Source organism: Lepisosteus platostomus, chromosome 2 (genome assembly GCF_059453375.1).
Source record: "Lepisosteus platostomus isolate fLepPlt1 chromosome 2, fLepPlt1.hap1, whole genome shotgun sequence".
Taxonomy (NCBI): Eukaryota; Metazoa; Chordata; class Actinopteri; order Semionotiformes; family Lepisosteidae; genus Lepisosteus; species Lepisosteus platostomus.
In genome coordinates this window covers 28,408,119-28,419,515 of record NC_142612.1, presented here as the reverse complement: position 1 = coordinate 28,419,515, position 11,397 = coordinate 28,408,119, and the positions used below count along the sequence as shown (strand labels likewise).

Here is an 11,397-nt window from a genome sequence, read left to right as displayed (position 1 = left end):
GTAAGAAATATGAAGTAGTGTTATGCGACGAACAGCGATTAAAAATATTAAAAAATAAACAACCACCTAACTCTTCAAAACTATAGAAGAGACTTAAAAGAACTACGTAACCTGAATTTACTGAACACGCTAAATCAGACCGGATAATACAGTGCATCCCAGGCTGCTCCGTTACTTGCTTTGCACCATCCAGTAACCTTGACAGACATCAGGGGTGCTGCAGGTTATAATTACAAGGCGCGTTGGTAAACCAATCCCAAAGAAGGGGCGGAGCAAACCAGAACCCGGTCTCAGTGTGAGTCTCGCGTCTTGGAAATTGGTAGGCTGTACTCAGTAGAGTTGTAGCTGGATTACCATGTGCAAAAGGGGGGTTATACAATCTTGCACAAGACATTGGTATAAAAAACAGACAAGGAGTACCACAGCCTTTCCCTTTTGGCCCAGACATTGAGCAAAGTGCTAGGGCACGATGGAACCTCTGCGGAAAGATGAGAAACCTAATCCATCGGCCACAGCTAATCTGTTTTCCAAGGTTTTTTTCTGGTAAGAGGGCGATTAAACTAGAAAGGACGTAGAACAAATCGTATTTTCTCTTATATTCTGGTTTTCTTTGTTGCCGTAAATCCATAGAGGCTTTTTTGTTACTGTAACGGAAGTTTCCGTTTTTAGTTTTGGAAGCTGTAGGTTTGGAGCCGGTGGTTTTATCGTGAAATGTACATCAGCTACACTGAAACGAGACAAAAACCAAATAAGAGTTAAAAATGATATAAAAACTGTATGATTAAGAAGTTTACAAAGCTAATTGGTTAAAAAAACTTAATCGAAATGCATAAGCATCGTCTTAACAGAGGGTTTCCTTAATAATATGCAGTGAGCACGTGACAAGTGACAATGCAGTATTTGGTACGTCTGCACTCACGGCAATATTTAAAATGTGCACCTCGTGTATAATATTAAAAAAAAAACTGGTGTAATGTAAATATTTAATTACAAATATAAATGTAATTACTGTGCCGGTCGTTTCTTTCTTTCTGCTTTTTATGTTGCTTATGTACGTTGGTTGATCCACAGGTTGCTGTGTTGCCATTGAGTTTTAATACTATCTTTTGCAGTGAACCTTACCTTTATAGAATGTAACTTAATAATAACACTGATAACATGAAATAGGGGCTTTTAATAACATTTAATGTCATGTCATTTAAAAACGTGATTTTCGTTAGATGCTTTGAAAACTAAAGACATAGACATGTATCTCCAGCGTTATAGCAAATATTAGGTTATTTTAAAAATGTGTTTAACTAAGCACTGTGGTGTGTTAAATAATAATTCCACATTTAGTGTTACGATGTACCTGTACGTTTGCTCTTTTTTATATCAAAAGTCAATCGTGTGAAGCACTTAAGCAAAGACGTACGCTTCTTCTATAAAACTACTCGAGAAGGTACCAACTGTAATAGGATCCACTACCGCGGGAATTTGAAAGCCACTCTGAATGTCATCTCTGTAGTTTGGTTTAGGAGTTGCAAATCCATTATACTGATATAACTTTTAGTAGTTGTAATGTGTTCTTCATGTCTGTCTAGTTTTTCTCACAATAGGCAAAAAAGCTTGAAATATCCTCATCCTGGTTCATGGTTTCTGTACAGTAAGATGCAGTAGCTTGTAAAACCTGAAATGGATCAAACTCCTATGCAATGTGAATTTCTCTGTTCACTATTAGGCGGGGTGGAAGCGTATTTTGCCTATTGTAAAAATATGCAAGTGCACCATCTGACTGACAAGCTTTAGAAGACTTTGTTCCACTGTCATAAGCAGTATTATTTTAATTTTATCTGCCGATAATAACCAAATAGTATTTGACAGTTTAAGAGATAACATAATTCCTTGCTTTTGTACAACACTTCTCATCTCAAAGGATCTTCAGGCTAAGATCTCTGAAACTAAGATGGTCCTGGTCAGTGCTGGAACTGGAGCACTTTGAGAATAGAAGCAGTTTGCTGACATTAGTGGTATTAGTGGAAGAGTTAGCAGAAACTAAAACATGACAAAGATAGTGACAGGGGACACTGCTATAGAGGACATTGTCCCAGATAACATGTCAAATGAAGATCCTGAATTCCTGGTTATTAAAGATCTTTTGGAATTGTCTGTAAGAGTAGGGATGTTAAATGAAGTGGCTAAATTTCACTCCGGGCTTGTACAATTTAGCCTCCCTAAATTTCTCACTAAATTCAGTTGTTGTTGAATTAATTTCTAATTTCCCCACCTGATTAGCTGTGTAGTGGGTCTGCCAGAGTAGTGGTAGTGGTAGTAGTAGTAGTAGTAGTAGTAGTAGTAGTAGTCATAATAATAATAATAACATCACTTTATTAACCCTTTACAATTTCTTGCATTAGGAATTATCTTTTCGCATACCCCAGCTTGCTCTCCATGAGACACACAGACAGGGAGAGAGCCTGGGGTCAGAGCGCAGGGTGTGCCAGTGTACGGCACCCCTGGAGCACTTGGGATTAAGGGCCTTGCTCAGGAGCCCAACGGAGTAGGATAGTGGCTACATCACATCACATTGTTAGTGGCTGGTAAATTAATCTCTAATTTTCAGAAATGTACAGTACCTTGCCTTTCTTACATGAGTTCCACTCTGTCGGAAGCTGCGGTGTACTGTAAATACAGATGCATCTGTGTTGTATCTTGTTTTACTACAAACCTGTAATTCCAATTTTGTAGTACTTGTTAGTAGTTTGTTGAAGGTTGTGACTCTTCAGTTATACATGATTTAGGATTTGATGACCCTGCTTTGCTAGCCAGTGAAACAGGAAAAATAAACTGTTGCGTGGACACACCACTTTGTCATATACAGTATTAGTGAATCCATTGTCCCATTATCTTCTCTCATTCTGTATTTTTCATATTGGAGCATGATTAGAGCACTATTTTAGGAGTTACAAAAGATAACTTTCACATTTTAAGTGAAACTAGTGACTTTGGAATTGAATATCTTTTATTTTGAGACATGGCTTTGTTTTAATTGGTCTAAATTATAGTTATATAACTGGTGGCATAACCAAGTGAAGACAAACTCCTGCTTTTATGTTTACATGTGGTATACTGTAACTATATTGGCTGTATAAATGCAGCTGACACTGTAGAAGAGACGTAGCCCTGCCTCCTCCTTGTTTCCTCTCTTCACATTTCTGTTAGTACAAACATGTGCAAGGAGCTCATGTATGATCCATCTACTGGTATAAAAGGGCAAATGTTAATGTGTAAAAACTCTGTGTACATTACAAAGGAGAAAAACATGACAGGTCTAATTTTTCTCTTGACTTAATAGTTTGGCTTGAAATGTGATTAGGAAGAAATAGCAGAACCAAAAACTTTGTTATACTTTCCTCTGCACACAATTAAAACCAAACCGAGAACAAGATCTAGTAATGAACATAAAGGTGATATGGTATGAACCTTGTTTGTGTAGATAAGCAGAGTGCAGTAATCCCTCATTATACTATCTTAATTTGTTCCTCAAAAACGGCTTGTAAGGTGAAAACTCATGTAATGGAAATTCCCATTACTTCCTTTGTTATCATCTCTTATTGATTGTAGAACTCAAAAAAAGTTTCCCTTAAATACCCTAACTTCACCTTAAAGCACAGAATGGTACTTGAGAATGGAAACTAACACTCCTGGTTAATTATTTGACTAACTAAGCTTGATATAATTTATCATTTATCATTTACAATACAGTTCTTACATTGTTACATTGTTCGTGTTCAGCAAATGCATAAACATCCTGAACTTTATGTGCCTAACATACACTAGCCTTTATTATAAAATAGTTTAAAAATAATAAATAATAAAAAGTTAATTCCTCATCTGAGAAGATGACAGAGAAAAAGTATCCTTTATTTCTTCTCTAGCCTGTAAGAGTGAAAATTTGCTTGTTAAATGAAAAAAACAGGTAGGAATTGCTCCATTTGTATGAAATAAAAATTTGTTGAGCGAGGGATTACTGTATACTTCTGATGCTCTCACTATCCCTGCTTTCACCTGCTTACAGTACGTTTACTGAAAGCTTCTGGTATTATGACTGCTTGGGAACTTGATAAGAAAGCTAATGTGTGCTGTCTTTTTCATTTTAATCTGGCCATATTTTGATTTCCACTAATTGAGTTTTCTCCACCATTTTAGTTTGTACCATGATTTGTTTTCACTCATTAGAAACCAGCATCACATACTGTAGTTCACCTGTCACAGAGGATCAATCACTATCTAAACATTTGGTCGATTTCAGGTTTAAGAGATGCTGGATTTTTATTGGACAAAATCGGGTAGGAGCTGGGCACTTATTTAAGATGTGTGATTGAGTTTCAGATGTGTTAATGTTAAATAATACCGTATCTACATTTTGTTCTTGATCATGCATCCATTTTCTAATCGCTTCTTCCAGTTCAGAGTTGTGGGAGGGCCAGAGCCTGTCTTGTCAAGCAACAGGGGAAAGGCAGGGTTCAACCTGGACAGAGCATCAGTACATCTTGGGGCACACGCAGACACACACACTCGCACACCAAGACCAGTTTTTCCAGAAGCCAATTAACCTACCAGCATGTCTGTGAACTGTGAGAATCAAAGCACTTGGAAGAAACCCAGGTGAACACGGGAGAACATACAAACTCCATATAGGTAGCATCATGGTAATTGAACCCAGGGCCCTGCAAGGCAACCATGCTAAGTATTGCTCCACTGTTCTAGATCGTAACCGATAAGGCTTGTGGTATTTTTACAAGCTTAAATGGATCAAACTGATAATGATAGGAGGGTCCAATTTCAGTCCTTTATACTAGAATTTTGTCTCCAAGCTTAGAAAATGTATTAAAGTGATGGGGCACGCATTCATGGTAATTCTTAATCCTAATATTTAATTTATTGTTACGTCTCAGTGTGTGGTCTGTGTGTGTTTTTTTTATGTTCCACACTGCTGACCCTTGATTGTTCTCCCTTCCCCATTGGCCCACCATTACACCATACTTTCTGTATGACATTGTGATCAATAAGCTTATCAGCCAATCAGAGTGCATCTTATTCAGGATATAACATGGAGGTTTTCTGAGGGAAAGAGCCTTTCGTTTGACTTCGGTCCCGTTTGGTTTTGGTTATCGCTTCGCTTTTGCTTCAGCTTTGTTGGTTTGTTGTTTTGTTCTGTGTGTGTATTTTTGTATAGCTTCGGCTTTGTTGTTTTGTTGGTTTCTGTTTTCTTTGTACTTTCCTTTGTTTGTGTTTATCCTTGTTTTGCCATTACCTTGCCCTAATGCGTTATATGTTCAGCTTTTGTGTTCTTTGTACCCTGTTCCTGTTGATTACTCTCATTTTCGTTATTTGTATTCCTAGTTCATTTGTGTTTTTGTGTGAACTTGTGTATAAGGTTAGTTTAGGTTGTTGGGTACATTCTAGTTACTGAATCGATTTTGTTGATTTTGTGTTAGTAACACTAGTTTAGTACGGGTGAGTGCCGTTTGTCTTGTATGGTTTTGGGTAGTCAGTGGAGGTTAGTTAGGGTGTTGAAGACGCCGAAGACCGTGTGTTTCCAGTTTTCTTTTGTAGTTAGGTTAGCTTTCCCTCACTGTCCTAGCCAGCTCCATTTTGTTTATTTTCTTTTCTTTGGCACCACTCTAGTTCCTTACCCTTGTTATCACGCTTCCTAGTCCCTCACCAGAACCCACCTGCTTCCAAAAGAATTACACCCCTTTACCCCTAGACACTTGGGGTCGTAACATTTATTAAACCCTAATTTTAAAATGTTGATTCCATGTGAATGTTAGCTATACACTATTATGTTAAGCAAAACATAAACTGTATAAATTCTTTCAAAAAAGATGTAACATTTTTGTAACTTTAGGTAGAGCATTATATAGGAAACATGAATAATCAGCCTATTTGAAGAGATGGTGTGATATTTTTTACCATTCAGTTCTGCATAATATTTGTCTTCCTAAATAACATTTTTTTTTCTTTGTACAATTTAAGTGAAAGGTGCTATACCAAAACCATAATGAACAGAGGTGTAGACTACATGTTGACAGGCTGTGTTTGACACTTTAAAACTGTGCAGAGGACAAGGAGAAACTCCTCAGCATAGGCCAGTAATGGATACTCTGACACAGTTTACATGTTCTATGTGTTTTCTTTGATACCCCCTCCCTAACAATCTGTATAAATAGGAAATCATAACAATGGCATTTTGTACACTGCTTCAAAGAAATTGTACTTCCTGTAGGCCATTATGAAATAATGATCTAAAACAGTCTAATAATTTACACTGGCTACTGATGTTCAGCTTTTGTATACAGTATTTTTAAGTTTTAGGTCAGTATGAAAATGCAAAGTGTTTTTTGCATTTGTAATACTCTGAGGATGCTGGTAAGAACATTCTTTTGCTACTGTGTGAGTCAGGTGTAGCTGTGTTTGTGTTACTGGATGTGCATTTGGGATTTCCAGTTAGGGAACACATCTGTTTATGGAAAAGGTTTTGAGGCTATGACAGAAACATGTGCTAACTCTGTACCATGGTGAATTCTGTCAGTTCATGATTTCATGAATTTCTTGGATTTCCTAATGGTGGAACAGTGAATTCTGGACAGCTTAGTACCACAAGTCAGTTTTTGAAAATTATGCTTAGCCAGTGAGATTTCTCAGTAATAAATATCATTAATGATTTTCCTATACAGAGTGTAACTCTTTACATCATTTAATGTTCCAAATCTGTTCAGCTTTTTCAGTTGTTTTATTAAGACTTTCAGGCAGTTCCTGGACTACTTCTACTGTCCCTTGCAAAATTATTCACCGCCTTCCAATGAAGCCCTAATTTGTTGAATTCCTATTGTTGTATAAGTAGAAGTAAGTATAGAAGTATAAAAGAACACTTTTATGGACAAAAAGTTAGGCTATACGTCAGAGCAATCGGCAAAGAAAAATAAAAAACTAAAATCTATATGATTTAATAAATATTCACCCCCTTTGCTATGGCACACCTAAAGTAGTTTAGGTGCACAGAATTACTTTGCCAAGTCTTATAAGGGCATTTCAACTAGTTGTCTGTGTGCAATAATAGTGGATCACTTGATTTAAGAATAAATACACCTCTGTAAGGTCCCTCAGTTATGAATTTCAAACAAAGATTCAACAGTGAAGACCACAGAGCTTTCAAAACAACTATGGGTAAAGTAGTGGATAGTCACGTATCGGGAAAAGGGTATAAAAATATTCCATTAAGAAGTGGAAGATGTATTTTACTACTTCAATCTGAAGAATTCAGAGCTGCAACATTGAATGTCCTCACTGACAGTTTGCATTTGTGGTTTAAAATCAGCATGAGTAAATTGTGTAACTAAAGGTTTTGGATTTCTGTCCAACTCTGACAACGTGCCCCACACAAACATTAGTTCACCATAATCAGCGTTGGTTTCAAAAGTTCCATCTGATCTCAGGAGTGCTTTTCCAGGTGAAATTGAACAGTTGCTTTTCAAGAAATCAAAGCAAATCTGTCTTTAAACTCCTGCTGCACCTGAAAATTCGTTCATTGGTGTCAGTTTCCTGAAATTTTAACAAGTTACTTCATTGTTACCATGCTTTGCCAATTATCAGTGTGGTAGCTGAGTGGCTGTTCTCTACAATAGGCCTACAATGAAGACACAATGAACATGCTTACCTTAATGTCTGTTGAAACCAACCTGACAAGAAACCTGAATACTGACATATTTAAAAACTTCAAAGATCACCTGATCTTATAGAAATACCTTACAGTATAGTATGAAAAGCAATTTCCCTGTACTAATTCTGTATCTATATGAGATTAACATGCTTTACATACTTGCAAAATAACCGGAAAAAGTGTGAAAATTACCAAGACATATTAGTTATAATTCAAAATATGGTGTCATTTGGAGGAGATTTTGGGGGTGGAAGGTAGTAACATTCCTCTCAAACTCCAAACAGGCTAATCTGGGTCTTCTCTTAGTTTAGTTGAAGTTCACTTTCACCGTTTAAATGGTTAGAGATTTGTTTGGAAGCCTTCCAAAATTGCCTGTAGTGTTACTGTTCTTTTTTCATCATTACGCGGGTGTTGGAATTGCAAATTAACATTGTATGTCTTGTTGGGACTTGAAAATCTCACCCTCAGAAAAAGTCTGGGAACTCTGAATCTGGATTTCAAAAGGGAAGATAGAAAGGAATTTCAGTGAGTAGTGAGTACGACTGCAGAATCTAGGTGGATACTGGCCTGAATTTGTCTTCCAAAGAGCCACACTTGAATAATGTCTCACTGTATGAGCACTGTATGAGCAGTTCTTAGGTTTTTACTCAGAAAGTCAGGCCATAAAGAGTTAAAACATTTCAGTCAGGATTTGGAGGTTTATGAATGGCTAAACACTGCACAGTAGTACAGGTTTTTTATTTTCTTTCCTTTCTCACTGATTTGTCTGTTGACCAAAGCACAATGGCTGGTGATGTGCCAGAGGTAGGGGTTCCAGTAACAGGATTCCAGAGAAGTTACCAGGAATCGCAGGATGATAATACCACTGTTTAAAATAAACTATTTTGGTTTTGGAGGCTTTTAATATTTTGCTTGCAATAGATTACTCATTATATTATTTTAGATATAAGAAATAATGCTTTCAATGGTTTAAATTGCATAATTGCAATTATTTATAGTAAAAACATAAAACCTCTACTTCTTAAGTAGTAAAAACAAAAAAAACATTTGAACTAAGAGGCCTATTCATTTACTGTAAGAAAGACTTGGATTAAAAAAATGTAAACAAATTATAGAGTTCAGGCATTTTAATAATGTTAATGGAAAAGGAAAATTTACATAGACTGTTCATTATGTTGTCCAGCACTTACACAATCAATTTGATGTTTTTTTTCTTTTTTTAAAAGAAAGTATTTTAGCAGTAACATAGCTCAATAAATAACTTTGAAATTAACCTTGAAATGTGAATGAATCAGTGATTTATGGGTATAAACGTGATGTTCTCTTCTTGTGTGGAGCGTTACATCCTTTTTGTCATTTGTAATGACTAGCAGTCATCAGTATTGTTTTTCTATCCAAGTATAACTATATGATGTATGCTGTATATCCATCCATTATTAGCTAACCTGGAAGCTACTGGATGACAGGGTCAGTTAGTTTAGAGGTGCCAGTAAACTAAAACAGCATATGTTTGAATGAAACAAGACCCAGGAGTGCTTATAGCTGTATCATAATGCTGCACATTTTCTCTACATTTCCAAAATGAAAGATCTGGCTTAATTTTTTTTTCTTGATTTGCAGTTGGTTGAATCCTTTATTTAGAATTGGCTACAAAAGAAGGCTGGAAGAAGATGACATGTATAAAGTGCTACCAGAAGATGGGTCAGAGAGGCTTGGGGAAGAACTACACTGGTATGTCTAAATGTGTACACACATCTGTCCTTGTACTGTACATCTTACAGGTACATTAATTTACAGTATATAATGTATGTCGTAGATGAAAAAGAATATAAAACAGGTTTTATCCTTGCTCTTTAGTTTCTGTAAACTGACACTGGTAACAGCTGATAAAGGCAGCAGAATTCATGTGTATATGATAAACTTTTTAATGCTTTCTTTTTCATTATATTGTTGCCAGTCTTTCTAGTTCAGTGTCCAGAGATTTTGCTAATGCGTTTCCTCAGAAGTAGAAACCAAAACATATTAAATATTAAAAGATGGGAAGAGTTGAGAGAGCTGAATCTCTTTTTTTTTATGAAACATGTCTGTTCTTCCGTTTGTCGTATTAGATCTCGTGTTAAGAATATAAGAAAGATTGTAAACATCAGGAAACCTGCAGCCCCTCCAGTTTATTTGATTGCTAGTAGCTAATTGATCCACGGATCTCATCTTCATCAACAACATGCTTGCAGCAGACTCTCCCGACTCTTTGTAAAACAATTGACTCCTGTTATCAGTGTTAAAAGCACTTCTCTTTAGTTATTAGAGGACACAAATTATAAGGACACAGCAGTGTTGTCGATGTTGATACACTTCTTTCCCCTGTCTCTTATTCAAAATAAATGAAAGCTACAATTCTTACCTAATGAAAGATGCAAATTGACAGTTGTTCATTTTTGAGTTTTCCCATGCCATAGCTTATATCACATTTCAGAACAGGCTAGTTATCCCCTTCTAAGCCCTTTTTTAAAATAAACATTTGTAAATAGTTTTCATTCTGCTGGCCAGTGAAATATGTTTAAGAAGTAAATATCCTCTTTTCCTAGCCAAGGTTATTTTTAGAAGTTTATTCACAATAAAAGCAATGTAGGCCATGCACATTTTCATTCTTAATTGGAAAAAAATGCTTACAAAGTTTTCAGCAATTTGTTAATGTTTATTATATTCCTGGTATTTGCAAATTGTTTTGTTCGAACTTTTGAATCTTTCAACCAAGATGATTTCAGGTTAAGAATGGGCTATTAACAAATACCTCTATGCATTACATAAAGGTGTCAGGTGACTTGTCAGATTGAGTCATAGAAATAAGATACAGGATATGTCAAGTTAGATGTAAAATTGTCTGAACACACTTTATTAGATACCGAAATACTTAACTGGTGACCTGGATATTTCTCACAGTGAGTCTCGAGTATAAGGAAGTAATAGGAGAAACAGGGTATAAATCTGAGGTTCCCAAGTGCAGTTCTCATGGTCCTGAATCCAACAGGTTTTCTAGGTCTCCTTAACTTATAAACAGCACTTCTCCTGAGAGAAGTGTTAAATTAATCCAATTAAGGTCTGACTGGACCATTGAGTTTATTCGTGGGACTGAGTCTCCATTTCAGAACAGGCTAGTTATCCCCTTCTAAGCCCTTCTCCAACCTTCAGCCTTTGATGATTTAAAAAAACGCTTAAAATGTGAGGTCCAGACTGTGAGGTTCAGAGCTTGGAGCCATGGAATACACAGGAATCATCTTGGACAGGAAGGTGAAATTAATTTGGAAACTAAATTAATAATAAAGGTACTACATGTTACAATTAAAAAGTAACAATTTTTAATACCTCCCTCAGTTCTGTACAAAAGGAGTGTTTGCTTAGTTTCAAATGACAGAAGCCTTACAGTTCATAGTTTGCCTATATTGAAGAGCTACAACTACTTGTCTGGGCAAACCAGGAGTAATCACTTATGTCATCACTTTGTTTCACTGCAATGTGGCTTGGAACCTCCACTCCTCATTCAATAGTGGAGTTACCTGGCTGTCAGCCGTTTAGGGCAGATTGTGATCTGAAAACTTCAATGATAAATCTAAAGGTAGGAGCATGTGTTTTTATGTGAACAACAGCTGGTGTAACAACGTCACTGTTCTTTCCAAAAATTGTTCTCCTTTTTT

General features: G+C 36.2%; 1 protein-coding gene across 1 annotated transcript in view; it reads left to right on the top strand.

Moving 5' to 3' along the window:
- Window positions 1-273: 273 nt before the first annotated feature.
- Window positions 274-11,397, top strand: part of abcc4 (ATP binding cassette subfamily C member 4 (PEL blood group)) — an 83,741-nt gene continuing 72,617 nt past the window's right edge. Inside the window, exons 1-2 of the mRNA XM_088603653.1 lie at window positions 274-543; window positions 9,326-9,436. Coding sequence (XP_088459779.1) covers window positions 470-543; window positions 9,326-9,436 — 185 coding nt within the window. The 5' untranslated portion in view covers window positions 274-469. The remainder of the gene's footprint in view (window positions 544-9,325; window positions 9,437-11,397) is intronic.